Below are 16572 nucleotides of genomic sequence, written 5' to 3'. Positions count from 1 at the left end.
TTCAATGTGAGCAAATGAGAGGTCTTGCACTTTGGGGGGAAAAAAAAGAATACAAGCTTGGACTATTTTCTAAACTGTGAGAAAATTCATAAAGCCGAAGTACAAAGGGATCTGGGAGTGCTAGTTGAGGATTCTCTAAAGGTAAACATGCAGGTTGAATCTGTGATTAAGAAAGCGAATGCAATGTTGTCATTTATCTCAAGAGGGTTGGAATATAAAAGCAGCGATGTGCTACTGAGCCTTTATAAAGTTCTGGTTAGGCCCCATTTGGAGTACTGTGTCCAGTTTTGGGCCCCACACCTCAGGAGGGACATACTGGCATTGGAGTGTGTCCAGCGGAGATTCACACAGATGATCCCCGGAATGGCAGGTCTAACATATGAGGAATGGCTGAGGATCCTGGGATTATATTCATTGGAGTTTAGAAGGTTAAGGGGAGATCTAATAGAAACTTACAAGATAATACATGGCTTGAAAAGGGTGGACGCTAAGAAATTGTTTCCGTTAGACGAGGAGACTAGGACCCATGGGCACAGCCTTAGAATTGGAGGGGGTAAATTCAGAACAGAAATGCAGAGACATTTCTTCAGCCAGAGAGTGGTGGGCCTGTGGAATTCATTACCGCGGAGTGCAGTGGAGGCTGGGACGCTAAATGTCTTCAAGGCCAGGAGTGATAAATTCTTGATGTCACAAGGAATTAAGGGCTACGGGGAGAATGCTGGAAAGTGGAGTTGAAAGTGGACGTGATGGGCTGAATGGCCTTACTTCCACTCCTATGACCTATGACTTATGGTCTTATGGTCTTATGGACTTCCCAATCTACAGGTTGTGACCCTCAGCGTGACCAACAGGCCGGAATTTGGAGTCATGACCTTCAAAGCAGCAATAGCTGCAGTGGTACTCTGGCCAGGTAACAATTACAGTGCTCGTTTCAATCCTTGCAGTTTTTGGGATGTGGTGAGACTAACTGGCTTTTGAGACCTCGCACCTGCTCCAGAAGTGCTATTGAAAAGATCAGCCTCGCTGTTCCAAATACCACCCCTCCTCCCCTCCCAATCTCACTGTTCTCACAGACAGATTGTGGCAGCCTTCAAGACTTCAAATGGGATAAGAAGTTTGGGAAGCACTTCCATAAGTAGTTGATGACCCATAGGTTTGCGGTTGGAAATGGTGCTTCCTATGCTGAACAGCTACTCAGTTAAATATGATCAAGAGATAATATTAACAAGATCATTGAGCTCCATAATGACATGATGCTTTCACATAATTCCATATGATGTAGGAGCAGAAGTAGGCCATTCAGCCCAGCAAATCTGCTCCACCATTCAATGAGATTGTGATTGATCTGTTAATTTTCACCTACACTTTCCTGCCTTTTCCCTATACCCCCTCAATTCCCTTAATGATTAAAAATCTGTCACTCTCAGGCCTGCATATACTCAATTGCCCAGCCTTAACAGCTCTCTGCAGCAATGAATTTCATGCTTTCACTACGCTCTGAGAGAAGAAGAACCTCCTCATCTCTGTCTTCAATGGGCGACTTCTTTTCCTGAGATTATGCTCACTGGTCTTGGACTCTCCCACAAGGGGAAACAACTTTTCTGCATTTACCATGTCAAGTCCACGAAGGATGTTGTACGTTTCAATAAGGTCATGATCAGCCTACTTTGCATATTTATCGCCCCACCACCATAATTCGGTTGATTATGGATCTTGCCGGAAATTATAAATCTGAATTCAGCACCAACATAGAGAGGTTAAATTACTGAATGATTACAGAATGAAGCTATTTAGACCATCATGTCCATGTCAGCAGCAAGAGCAACTCACTGAGTCCCATTCTCTCCCCAACCCCTTTCCATAAAGCCATGATAAATCTTTCTCTCCAGGTAGTTACCAAATTCCCTTGTTAAAGCCAGGATTGTTTCGGCCTCCACTCCCCTTTTAGAGCATTCCAGATCCCAGCTGTGCACTGCATAAAAATGCTTTTTTCCATGTCATCATTTCTTCTTTTGACAACCTCCTGAAATTGGTATTATCTGACTCTCCACTGTTCTGGCAATGGGAATAATTCCCACTAAGTGCACTTTGCAAACCCCTCAGGATTTTGAATAGCTCTTTCCAATCTCCTGTCCATCTTTCCTTCTGGAAGGAAAACAAGTCCAACTTCTCCAATCTGTCAATACAAGACCCTCATCCTTGGAAACATTTTCATAAATCTCTTCTTCACCTTCTCTAAAGCCTTAGCAGTTTTCTTAAAGTGGTGTCCAGAATGATACTCCAATAGAAGCTAAATGAGTGCTTTATAAAGACACATGCTAATTCTCTTGCTTTTATATTCTGAACCGCTATGTATAAATTCCAAGATTCAGTATATCTTTTCATCACTTTCTCAATCTGCTCTGCCACATTAAATTACATATGTACTTATACCCCTGAGCGTACAATGTAAGTCTGTCCTTTATATTATGTTGCTGATCACAATATATCACTTCAATTTTTTTGACATTAAAGTTCATCTGCTATGTGAAAACTTGTTCCATCAGCCTGTCAATGTCATCTTGAAGTTGTTGCTGTCCTCCTCAAAGTTCACAATACTTATAAGATTGTGGCATCTGCAAATTTTGAAATTGTACGCTGTACCCCCGAGTATAGGTCAGTGTTATAGATCAGAAAAGCTGTGCTCCTACAAATGACCCTGGGGAAATCCTGCTGCAACTTTAATTCAAAGTCAAGTGTCCACCATTATTGGTTGTATACCCCTATCTGGCACCCACCCCTGCCATCTGTGCCATCCAACCCTTGCTGGGGTCTGTAGGGAGGAATGGTGTGGGACTGGACTTGCTGAATTTATCCTGGCATCCTTATTTGAGCAAGTGAATAATATTTGCAATTCTCCAGTCCTCTATATACCTTGTATCTGAGGAGGTGCATCTAAAATACTGACTGAGAGAATCTGAGAGAAATTATATAAATTATAATTTGTGACAGCTGAGTTTGTTGCTGCATTGTCAGCATTTTAGCGACCCAGGTTCCTTGAAGGGGTCCATTGTCCAGTAGAACCATATTTAGATAGTTCTGCCGAATATAAAATGAAAAGGCACTGAGATAAATAAAACTTCAAAATCTAAAAGGAGCCTGGAACCTTACAAACAGCTCCTTTTACAGGCTGTGAAGAGATAACATTTTGAAGCAATTAACTTTCAAGAACTGAAATGTTCAGATACAAGAAAATGTACTTAAGTTTGGCCAAGCAAACACTTTGGCTATTGTGGTCTTACTGTAGTCATAGCAATGAACATAGTCCACAAGGTCTGATTTCGCTGGTTATTAACTTTCTGCTCACAAAGAAAACAACTTTAAAAGGTTTTGGTATCAAGAAGGCTAAGGAGGGATATCAGTCCTATTTTTGCTTTATCCTTCCTTTTCGTTTAGGTTAAATGCTTTTTACAATTCTATTCATCGACATAGGTGTGTACTACCAGGCATTAAGTACTCCTGTTTAACTACATTGACCAGACATTTTTTCCCAGTTGTGATTGTGCCCTAATGAAATTCACTTCCTTGTTATGAACTTAACAATGGTCAGTGTGATGTAGCAAATGTAAATCATGATATTAACAGTAAATGCTGATGATTACATTGCTGTTTTGCATCCTATTTTCATCAGCCTATAAACAATACATAGACTCTGAAATTCTGGGGAATAACCAGGCATTGTAACATATTTTGCAAGATGGGCAGGTTTTGGGTTAAACCATGCATCAGGGTTCTGTCATTTCTCACCCCTTTGGAGATTCCTGTACTTCTAGAGCTGGCCTTATAACAGATCTACCCAATTGTGAGTGGGAGTATTACAATTCAATGCAAATTGAGGAAATATACAATGTATTTCTCACATTCATGCCCTCAGAAATATTAGAGGAGAAAGTGAGGACTGCAGATGCTGGAGATCAGAGCTGAAAATGTATTGCTGGAAAAGCGCAGCAGGTCAGGCAGCATCCAAGGAACAGGAGAATCGACGTTTCGGGCATAAGCCCTGAAGGCGGTGCTGAGTTCGAGGGATTTGACTGAGACAAGGTGGGGGGCGGGGAAATGAGGAAACGGGAGAAATCTGAGTTCATCCCTTGTGGTTGGAGGGTTCCCAGGCAGAAGATGAGGCGCTCTTCCTCCAACCGTCGTGTTGCCATGGTCTGGCGATGGAGAAGTCCAAGGACCTGCTTCAGCGGATGCAATAGATGCTGTGTGTGGAGGTGCAGGTGAATTTGTGGCGGGGCCCGATGTGGCCTCCTCTATATTGGGGAGATAGGTCGCCTACTTGCGGAACGTTTCAGAGAACACCTCTGGGACACCCGGACCAACCAACCCAACCACCCCGTAGCCCAATACTTTAACTCCCCCTCCCACTCCACCAAGGACATGCAGGTCCTTGGACTCCTCCATCGACACAATTGCCATCGCAATTCCAACGCCCCTCCCCCAAGTCCCTCCTCCCTACCTTTTATCTTAGCCTGCTGGACACACTTTCCTCATTCCTGAAGAAGGGCTTATGCCCGAAACGTCGATTCTCCTGTTCCTTGGATGCTGCCTGACCTGCTGCGCTTTTCCAGCAATACATTTTCACCTCAGAAATATTAGCTGACTAGAGGAGTGGAAATCACTAATTTTCATTGTAGTATTTAGTTAGGATGATAATGATTTAATTTGCAAGTTCAAACTTTGTAGTATTTATAGGTCCAGGTGTTAGAGTTTGTACAGGAGAAGTGAAGATGTCTCAATCCAGAACAGGAACAGAATGATGTTTTAAACAAGACAAGGGACTGTTAAAGTGAATGGAGAAAAAAAGGGACAGAAGGCAAAAAATAGGAAGGAAAGAAAGAGATAATGGGAGGTGGGGGGTGGGGAGGGGGGGGGGCAGATAAGAAAAAAAGGGAGACAGGGAAGGAAGGCTAAAGGTAAAGAGGAGGGGGATTTATCACCTTGTGGTCTCATAAGGAGTTCAAAGAACTGTTTTCCACATTCTCCTATCCCCTTGTTAACTCTGGTATTTCTGAGGAGAGGGGTAGGGGTTTTGCCTCTCCCAGGCAATTAAATACTCAAGTGGAAAGAATTAGATTAGCCATATTTCAGCCACCATTGGTGTGGGATATACTTGAAGAAACAGTCAATCTTTCCTTGACCCTTATTGGATGTTTGATAGTAACGTTGAGTGTAGAAATTCCTATTCTTGGATACAACCTGCTGACATTTGTCATGCAAAGGGATACAGGAGCTTCTATCATTTATAACCCAAATATAAAATAATCTGGACCAGTTTTCCTTTTTTTGGGAAAGGTCATGTGGGTTTATGATGATGAGTGTGATGTTCTGCCAGACTCCCATCAAGGTTATGGTAGGAGGTAGGCAAATCACCTAGAAGTAAATGACTTCAAATAAAATTTGTATGAAAACAAATGTTAATAATTTCACCCACTGCTACTGCTACCATTGGGAATCACAGGGAAATTAGGAACACAGTATATCAAACAGGCTTCATAATATTATCAACTGACCCCACCCAAAGAGACAAGGAAGGGGCTGTTATCTGTAAATGTTGAAGCAAAACTTAAGTTCTATTCTTAAGAAGTTCACCAGAATAGGTGTTTATGCTATAACAATTTTTCAATCTCTAAAAAAACTGAAGTTCAAAAGGATGTCTGCTTAATAATCTGATTTTGAACAACAGGTCATCAAATTAGCACATTAAAATATAGCCTAGTTCTAAATGTCAGCACCCATTGTGAAAACCTGCACATCTTTGAACTGTGGGAGGAAACCCACAAAGACACAGGGAGAACATGCAAACTCCACACAGACAGTCACCCAAGGCTGGAATTAAACCTGGGACCCTGGTGCTGTGAGGCAGCAGTGCTAACCACTGAGCCCCCATGCCACCCTTAGGGTAAGACTAAGGTAAGACTAAGACCTACATCTGCTACAAATGGAAGAGGCACAACTTAGAAAAAAAATTATGAGGTTATAAAGTGAGCAAAAACTGGCAATGAAGCAGAAAACAAATGATAACTAAAGAGGGAATAAGAATTGATAAACCTAAAAACAATTCACATCATATCAATGGATAAAATAGTACTGTATTCCTATGATACTTCTTTGTGTAATATTTAACAAAGGCACAGTTTTGTTTTAAATAATTTCACGCTTTTCCTAGAATAGCAAACAGTGAATCTCATGTGATTATATTAGCCATTTACCTCCAAAAACAGCAGCCATAATATCTAAGTTAACATGATAAAAACAATTAGCAGCACCCTATTTATTATTTATCCTCTGTAAGTTGACTGTTATTACTTTCCTGTTCCTGTGCCCTGCATAACTTCAATCCAAAATGCATCACTGGCATTTCTGAAACCACGGTACTAATAACACCTCAAAATCAAGCTTAAGGCTATGTAAAATTTACCTCTTTGGGAGAAAGTATTGAAATAAAGTCTTCATATATCATTCGTGCTTTCTCCTCTATAGCACTTTTGTTTGCTTCATTTTTGAGATCCTCACATGCTAGCCAAAAGAGCATATTTTCTTCACTGTATTCAGTTCGTAAGAATTCTCTGAAGACATTTCTGCCTGAAGGAGTTTTCATTAACTTGTCAAAGGATTGAGCCCATGAACGCACTTCTTCTGCTGTTGGTTTTGTACTGTGTATAGTATAATTAGTGAAAACAATGTGATTACAAGCACAACAACAATTGGCTTTATAAACAGTCTAACTGACAGATGACAGATTTTATTAACATCCTGACCTTATTGACTCACAACAGCAGAGACATGCATGTTTAGTTTTATTAAAAGTTAGTATGTTTTTGCCATCTAAGACATATTTAACTATAAAGTATATATTGGCCTTGAATGTCTTGGAACGATTCAGCATAAGTGTTGTGTTACATTGTCTTTTTAACTTCAGATATTTGTTTCTAACATCAAATATTACTATGCATGAACTTCCTTGATCGCTTACACCATTTTTGAGATCCATCATCCAAAATACTCTAAAATTTATTTATTTAACCTCACACCATGCAAATGGCTTGCAAATTTGATGCATTTATATGAACAACATACTGATGTAGATGTAAAGCCAGATGTAACTCTAGGTGCAACATAGCCCCAATTCATCCGATATTAGTGTAAATGAGATTTCTGAAAATTGATCAAGAATGCTTTTGCATGCTTTTAATACTTCTTATTAAAATCTGCACTATAGGTTCCCATTGAGTTTTTGTTTTGAATTTTAACATTTAGTGTAGGCAAATGTGCTCCATGGGAAATGTGGTTGTAACTTTCTGTTAGCATTGATGCATGGACTACTGTAAATTTGTAAACAATATTGGCATTTGTGTGATCAATTTTAGTCAATCTTGTAAGAATTACACTGCTCTTTAGAGTGAGAATTCATCTGGCTGCTTGGTACAACAATCATGCAAGAACATTTATGAAACATTACTTGCAAGAACAAGCTTACAATATTTCTAACTCTTCTAAAAGGTAGCATCACAGGTGTACTTGTTATATCACTCCACTCGGTAACTACATAAATACTTACCTCATACTTTTCATTGTGTTGCTATGCTTTCCAAAAAGAAATAGTTATATTTTAGAAAATAAAATTATTTATACATTTTATGAATTTTCATGATATCTATTATTAGCACAGAATTATATTAAGTACTATATTATGTTGGATTATACTAATCCAACAAATCATAGCAATTCACTCATAGGCAAAGAATATAAAGGTTAGAGATGTTCCAGTGATAACATAGTTTACTTGTTAAGTAACAGCAAACTAAAAAGGACAATAACCTAATAACATATCACTCTGAATATGATTTATTTCTTTGTGTAATGTATGGGATCCAAATGGATATCAGTTAAACTAAGATTTGACTATATCAAACGCAGAAAATGCTGGAGAAACTGTGGAGGCAGAAACAGAGTCAATGTTTCAAGTGTGATATGACTCCTTTTCAGAACTTCAGAGTTTTTTTTAATGCAAAGGTGGAAGCGAAGGCAGGGAATAGATGGTGTGGAGGCCAAGTGCAAAAGACAAAGATGCTGCTAACTGGATGAAAGAGAAATAGAGATGTAAAATGGAAATAAATTAGGGTGTGGAATGGTGAAATTAGATTCTCATGGCTGAAAGTAAAGAAAACAAGACACAAAAAGAATAATCCCATAGGAGGCTGGGAATTAAAAGTATAAGAAAAATGGAACACAGACATCATGGGATCAAGCTCTGAAAATGTAAAATTCAATATTGAGTCAGTGAGGCTGTGAAGTGCCGAAGCAGTAAATGGGGTGTGATTCCTACAGCTTGCATTGTGCTTCATTGCAACATTGCAGCTGGCCCAGGACAGACATGTTAGTTTGAGAACTAAGTGATTTATTGAAATGGCAGCATCTGGGAGGTAGGGATCATTCCTATAGACAGAGTGGAGGAGTTCTGCAAAGTGGTCACCTAGTCTGAATTTGGTCTCACCAATCTAAGGGAGACTGTGTATGAAATAAATTGCTTTTATTTGACCATATCACATTCTTACATAGAATCATGAATTACTAGGAATGTATTATTAATGACCTGGTAGATAGCAGCTGCTTAGGAGCTATTAAATACATGGAAAGCTGAATCTAGTTTACAATGTGAACTGGGTTTTACTACCTGAACTGATATTGAAGACATCCTCTTCCACTGCATTTAGGTTCTTTCATTTCATTGTTAAACACAGCTCTGATTCAGCTTGTGTTTACAATGTGAAACTATTTTAATTGTAATGTGAAAGCACTTTAAATTATCCTTTTCTACCATTGCAGAGCAACTTTGTTTCAAATCAATTATTTTTGTAAGACATGAGCCTTGAATTTATTCTTCATTGGCAGTACTTTGTTTTACCATCATGTAGGATGTTTTGCAGCATTTCATAACACCAATATTTCAATGTTTCATTGTCACAAGACACAGTAGAACTTCAATCATGTGCAGTCTAATTTTATTATATAAAATAGTACAACGGGTACAAAATGATCATTTAAAGTGCTTACACATTCCAATTAAAATAGTTTATAACAAATTGTTTATAACAAAGGATTTTCACAGTTTTTGGGAGACAAGTACAAATTGGGACCAACATTTGTTGTCACACTTTTTTTTCTTCTGCCAGAAAAAATAGATGATGTTGACTGGCTGAGTTGAGGTTTGTAGCTCCTGTGAACTCTGAGATGACTCTAGTCAATTGACCTGCCATAGCTCCAGGAAACTGCTGTCCACTGATCTTTCATTTATCTTAATCACAATCTTCCAGTTATTCAAGTGAGATTTTGAAGATGTGAACACTCACCTTAAGCAATCAATTCAGCAGCCCCTGAATAGGATTAGTAGTGAGCAGCATCATCTACAAATGACCAAGACTTACCTGTACTAAGGTTCCAGAGCTGGTTCACTGTCATGGATGGCGGTAGCCACATTTGTGAATAAGTAACTAGCAGTGGCCACAAAGGTCGCTGTTCACTAATTTCATTGAATTATAGAATTATACATTACAGAAGAGGCCCTTCGGCCCATAGAGACTGTAATGCCAAAATATACACTACTATCTACATCTGGAGAGAAAGCAGTTCTATTAGCTATCACTTTGTCTCTCTAACTCATTGACTCTCTGGGCTCCATCTCTGCCTGTCCCTGTTCCTTCCCTAAGTGTCTTGTCTTCAGCAATAAATACCACCCTTTCCTAGCCATTACCGGTTCTGAAGAAGTGTCACTGGGCTTGAAATGTTAACTCTGCTTTCTGGCCATAGATGTTACCAAACTGCTGAGTTTCTCAAGCAAGTTCTGTTTTTGTTTTATAATGTTCTGTTTTCCAATATATTAAGAGAAACATAAACTACATTCTTAAGAAGATGTGTGCTTGTGTTCAAACAGAAAACTAAAGGAATACCACCTGATTGCAAAAGCATCATCAGTTTATATAGCCAACTATAACTTCTAGTGGTTAATTTCTTCAAATGTGCTTTGATATCAACTTTAACTTTAAAAAAACATGTAGGTATGTTTACTTCTTGTCTACATTATACACGGGCTTCATCAATGACCACCATGGATTATAAAATCCATTTTGTCATGGCATGGATATAGCATGGTGTTCATCATGATACTGCTTAACACAGTCTTGTTCCATTGCATGTTGATGTCAGCTATCAGGATATTCTTTATAATTGAAATAATGTGCATATTAATACAGTTTTGGATCTTTAAAATTCTTTCTTGGGCTTAGTGCCTCTGGAAAATAACAACATTTATTACCCTGCTTGTCTTTGAAAAGATGGCAGTGTACCCACAGTGCTGTTAGGGAGGAATTCTGACCCAGCAATATGATGGAGCAAGTCAGGATAGTGTGTGGCCTGAAAGGCAATTTGCAGGTGGTAATGTCTCCTGTGCCTGTGTTCTTACCATATTAGATGGTAGAGGCTGATGGCTTGGAAGATGTTGTTAAAGGATAATACACACTGCTCCTATTGTACACTGGTGGTAGAGGAAGTGAATGCTAAAAGTAGTGGATGGGGCACAAATCAAGTCGGCTACATTGTCTTAAATGATGTTGATCTTAATTAAATGTTCCAGGCATTGTATTCATCATGGGAAAATCAAGAGTATTCAACCTCACTCCTGATATGTGCTTTGTAGATGGTGGTCAGATTTTGGGGAATTGGGAGATTAGTTACTTGTCACAGAATTCCCAGCTTCTGACCTGTTCCTGTAGTCGCAATATTTGAATGGCTTGTCCAGTTATGTATCTGACCAATATAATTCCCCAGGAATCTACAAGGGTGTTGCTACTGAACGTCAAGGGATGAGAGTTACTTTCTCTCTTGTAGGAGATGTTCATTGCCTGGAATCAACATGCTGGAAATGTTACCTGTGCAAATCAGAATTATTACTAGGTTTCAAAACATGCAAGCACTGACTGCTTCAACATCCGATAAGTTGTGAATGGTATTGAAATCAAGCATCCTAATTTGATTGTGTTAGAGGCAAACTCATTAATGAAACAGTGGAACATGGTTAGCTCAAGAACCTCAACCTGAGGAACTCTTGCAGCAATCTTTTGGGGCTGTAATGATTGTCCTCCAGCAATCATAACTATCCTAGTTTCTGCGAAATATAGCTCCAACTAGTGGAAGGTTCTTCCTTAATTCTAAATGACTTCAGTTTGTTAGGGTTACTTGATGATACATTCAGTCAAATGTTGCCTTGATCTCAAGTATAGTCAATCTCACCCCTGGAATACAGCTCACTTTTTAATGTTTGGTCCAAGGCTGAAATAAAGTCAGGAACTGACCACCCTGGGGAAACCCAGACTGAGCATCAGTGGGTAGGATGTTTCTGAGTAAGTGCCTTTTGATTACACTGCAGACAACACCACCATTAGTATGCTGATAATTGGGAATATACTGAAGAGATGGTAATTGGTCAGATCGGATTTGGACTATTGTTTTTGGATAGGACATTTGTCAACAATTTTCTGAATGCTTGTGTTATAGCTGTACTAGAACAGTTTAGCGAGTGCACAAAGGAGAAGTGTTCAGGACTCTTGCAAAATCTTGGGTCCACTGCCAACTGACAGGCAGCCTTCTAGCTTTCTACCAGACTGGTTACAATTACACAGAAATTGAACAACCACTACTGGGAAACAGCATTAACAACTCTGCTTTGTGAGTGTAAGGTGCAAATTCACAAAGAATTAGGGTGCCAATCCAATTTTGAGACTGCTATTTTTTTTCTCAGCCTCTCCCTCAGCTGTCCCTCAGACATGCTTCCAACTGCACAATCATCATTTTCAGCAAATGGTTTGAACTGCTTTTACATTGTTTTTGCCATCCTTGCTTATTCTTAAAAGAAGCTGTTGGAAATTCTTGCTAATTAAAAGGAGAGTTTAAATGTAAACTTGTTCAAATGTTACAGTAATTCCTTTTGTATTATTTATAAAAGTTACCATTTCTTTTCAAGTGACTACCTCAATACAATGTTACTATTGCTGCCACTTAGTTCACGAAATGTGATATAAAGATATTCATTGTAGGATAGTTATTAGAATATAGAACAAAGAACAAAGAAAATACATCACAGGAACAGGCCCTTCAGCCCTTCAAGCCTGCGCCGATCCAGATCCTCTATCTAAACCTGTCGCCTATTTTCTAAGGGTCTGTATCCTTTTGCTCTCTGCCCATGCGTGTATCTGTCTAGATACATCTTAAATAACGCTATCGTGCCCACCTTTACCACCTCCACTGGCAACGTGTTCCAGGCACCCACCACCCTCTGTGTAAAGAACTTCCCATGCATACCTCCCTTAAAATTTTCCCCTCTCACCTTGAACCCATGACCCCTAGTAATTGAGTCCCCCACTCTGGGAAGACACTTCCTGCTATCCACCCTGTCTACACTTCTCATGATTTTGTAGACCTCAACCAATAAAATCTGCACTCTCAGTTCAAGTTAGAAACCCCCCCCCCCCACCCCTGCCCCGCCGCCAATCTCCATCTTTCTAATAAGAATAATCCCAATCTACTCTATCTCTCTTCATACCTATAGGCGACATCCTGGTGAACCCACATTGCACCCTCTCCAAAGCATTCACATCCTTTCGGTAATTGGTGACCAGAACTGTACACAGTATTCCAAATGTAGCCAAACCAAAATCTATACAACTGTAACATGACCTGCCAACTCTTGTACTCAATAATTACTATTATGAATATTTCTAACTGAAGTCTTACTACAAAAAATGAATGAAATGTTTATTTTGTTAAAGTAAAACTACTTGTTCTTTATTTTCTGATAGACATTTATGGTTGTTTTGTTCTCATTTGCTATGACACTGAAGTTCATGAGTTGTTGCACCAAATCAATTGTCTATTCTTTCGGTCTTGCCTGTCCTTTACCATATTCACACTACCTAATTCCACAGCATCTCTATTCTGGTCTTCCTGCTCCATTCTACTGGTGAAATACAGCAGAAGAAGAATGGTTAGACCTGGGACAGTTTGCCAATTTCTTCAGCTACCAGCTGCTCTTTCCTCTGGGAAGCCACATTATTAGTGCTGTGGAATGGTGCTATCAATCATATCTAATTCCCCAGGATTTACATCTTTATCTGTTAGTACTAAACATGTTAATTGTTTTCCAGTGGAAAAAGACAAATGTGTGTGTTTCCCAAAACCCTTCATTAATAATAGGACCTTAAACTGGACTGCATTCATATTCAGCATAAGTTTAGATTTCCAGAAGCAAGAATATTTATGAACCTTTGAAAACATTTCTGCCAGTGTGCAGTGGTGAAACTCCATTGCTTTAATGTATTCTTTGATGACCTCCTCCTCAGAGGTGAAAACCATAAATTACATTAGTACCAGGTGATCAGTGCCATTTGTAGTCTTGAGTAATTAGGCATGAGTAATGGTGAATAATTGCATCTTTTCTGTGTATTCCATTTGACATTAGGTCCTCACTGCCTTCTTCAACCTGAGATCTTTCACTGGGCAGTTATGTCAATAGTGGTTTCCCATTGACTTCCACTAATAATTATATAAATGAAGTGAATTGGCAATCCCTGTTGACTGCAATGAGTGACACGAACAAATTTCTTCTTTGGTTTTGAGCCTTTTTCATGCAGCACTACAAATGTTCAAGTGAGTTATAGCACAACACATTCGTGCTGGATCTAATACCAATAATGGTGTACCTGCTAATGTCTAATGACTCAAGCAAAAGTTTCCTGCAGTTTCAGATCCTGTTGTTAACATGGAATTCTATTGCAAAAGCAGTAACTACATTGAAATTCCACCAAGGTAAAAGCTTACCTTGGCTCGCAATTTGGTATGGTTTCCAACTTGACATCGCGAGATATTCTTCGTCTTCGCTCATCTTCATCTTTCCTAACAAGAAGACTGAAAGTTAGTATATCATTTTTTCAATGTATGCATGTTCATTGACACAATGGTATGAACTTGCAAGGTCAATGCACTCACAAAATGTTTGCTTGTTTTGCAGATTTGAATTTAGTGTCACAGAGTCAGAAAGTAAAGAGGCCTTCAGCCCATTGACTTTGATGCATTTCTTTGAAAACAAAACAGAACTTAGTTACATCTGGTTCGTGAAGGTAAATAAATAAGTGATTTATTTGGCCTATTTTCCACATTTTCCTACATTTCTTTCATTACTGCATTTAATTGACATGCCAATGATTCTAGAATTTGTGCCTCAAAGAAAGTAGTCATACAACATTCAGACACTACTCATTTTACTGAAGGAATAGTTCCCAATATTGCTCTGCAGTTACTGGGAGGGTTACAGTGGAGTAGATTGTTTACCCAACACCCAGAAGGAAAGTTGGTTGGAGCTGACACATTACGTGGAAGCCCAGTCCACAATCACTACATGCTGCAAGCAGACTAAAGTGATTGACCGGTACCTCCACTTTCTCAGTGGAAGGAAATCCATCAGTATAGCAATACCATTGGGGAGAGGATGGTTAGAGGTAAACATTTGTAGGGAATGTGGTACAGAAGGAATTTGGCCACTGGTCTGGGGTGGGATGAGGGTGATGGTGAAATCTTGTCAGGGTGTCCTGAACATGTGCAGGAACTGAGATACCGCCCTTACCCCTACTTTGTTTTCATGTAGACTGTAAAAAAGCCTGCTAACTTCTACCTGACTGCCCATGCTAACCATACCAACAGAATAGTTGAGACATTGTGTGCTGCATCATCCAGACCTGCTGTGTTCTGCAGGCAACAAGGCAACAAGGTGATGTGCCTGATACTGAGGAACCAGGGGAATGGGAGCAGTCTTTTAAGGAGGGCACTGGAGAGGAGAATAAGGGAGGAGGTTCACCTGCAATGTGGGCTACAAGCCAGACAAAATCTCCTTTCCACCTGGCTTCAACAGAAGACAGCTGGGTGTATTAGACTAATGTGAATTGTAACATTTTTTTGATCATGCTGCCGAACTAGCTGTCATGTTGGAGGCACAGTTTTGCCTCTCCTGGCTTCATGATTCTTCCCTTTTCTGTAAATAAAAGCCCATGTTTGAATTTGTCCAATCGCTTGTTTGTGATGATCCCCTACTGGACAATAACACGCTGTTGATCTCTAACAGATACTGGGTAAAGGGAAGCACTGATTGAGAGGGTTCAAATGAGATGTAGCTAGGGACAGATAAAGTGTGTGCCCTGTTGGTATACAGTAATTAGGGTGAGAGAATGAGTTTATATATGCATGTGCTATGAGCAGTATGGCTTTGTGACTACTGCGCCATGATTTTGCCAGTGAGGGGGCACCACCAGACTGCCAATATGTCCCTTTCAAAGATGGTATGGGTGTAAGAGTGCCAAATTTGGACAGATATGCACTGAGTGGTGAGTCATTATGGTGTAACATGAACTGCAAATCGGACCTGAGCAATGCAATAGGGGTGGGGCAGGTAATGAGGTGAGCTTGGTAAGAAAACTCATTAGGCCTCACAGGATAAAAAGCAAATGCATCTTGGACTTAGCTATAAACAGTAAGATTCAGCCTTTTATGTCTTGCCCCACTTGTGTATGAAGGAGAAAGAAATATAACGTATGCTGATGGGTTTAAAGGGAGTCAGAGACTCATACAGGAAACAGATCTTTTGGTCCAATTCATCTGCATGGACCAGACATCACAATCTGACCTAGTCCCATTCACCTACATTTGGCCCATATCGCTCTAAACACTTTCTGTTCATGTAACCATCCAGATGCCTTTTAAATATTGTAATTGTACCCGCCTTACCACTTCATCTGGCAACTCGTTCCACACACGCAGCATCCTGTGGGTGAAAAAGGTACCCCTCAGATCCTTTTTAAATCTTTCCCCTCTCACCTTAAACCTATATTCTCCACTTGAACAAGGGTTAAAGGATACCTGTCTGCTGTTGGGCTGAAAGGCCTTTTCAGTGTAGTAGGCTCAGTCCAACTTCCTCTTTTCATAGAATTCATACAGTGTAGAAACAGGCCATTTGGCCCAACAAGTCCACAGTGACCCTCCGAAGAGTGACCCATTCCCCATTACTCTACATTTCCCCTGACTAGCACACTTAACCTACACATCCATGAACAATTTTAGCATGGTCAATTCATCTAATCCGCACAATATTTTGGACTATAGGAGGAAACTGGAGCACCCAGAGGAAACCCACGCAGACATGAGGTGAATGTACAAATGCCACACAGACAGTTCCTGAGGCTAGAATTGAACCTGGTTCCCAGGCACTATGAGGCAGTAGTGCTAACCACTGAGCCACTGTGTTGCCCTAAATCAATCTATATAATCAAGACAGACAGATCAAAGACAATGCACATACATTTGTTTTTCCTTTGCCATGTATTAACAGAGAAAATGGCATCCTCTTTTATTTAGACAATGATATTGTGAGAACTGCACTGGGGAAATTCACCAAACACAAAAACGGGCATCCAGAGATTCAGCTCAAAATCA

General features: G+C 39.7%; 1 protein-coding gene across 2 annotated transcripts in view; it reads right to left on the bottom strand.

The window, feature by feature from the left end:
* rgs19 (regulator of G protein signaling 19) overlaps positions 1 to 16572 on the bottom strand; it is a 102714-nt gene that overhangs the window by 9263 nt on the left and 76879 nt on the right. For both annotated transcript variants that reach the window (XM_043710481.1, XM_043710483.1), the window contains 2 exons: positions 13912 to 13986; positions 6461 to 6695 (listed from right to left, as the gene is read on the bottom strand). In XM_043710481.1, coding sequence (XP_043566416.1) covers positions 6461 to 6695; positions 13912 to 13986 — 310 coding nt within the window. The remainder of the gene's footprint in view (positions 1 to 6460; positions 6696 to 13911; positions 13987 to 16572) is intronic.

Source organism: Chiloscyllium plagiosum, chromosome 20, assembly GCF_004010195.1.
Source record: "Chiloscyllium plagiosum isolate BGI_BamShark_2017 chromosome 20, ASM401019v2, whole genome shotgun sequence".
NCBI classification, from domain to species: Eukaryota; Metazoa; Chordata; class Chondrichthyes; order Orectolobiformes; family Hemiscylliidae; genus Chiloscyllium; species Chiloscyllium plagiosum.
This window is presented reverse-complemented; position numbering and strand designations above follow the sequence as displayed.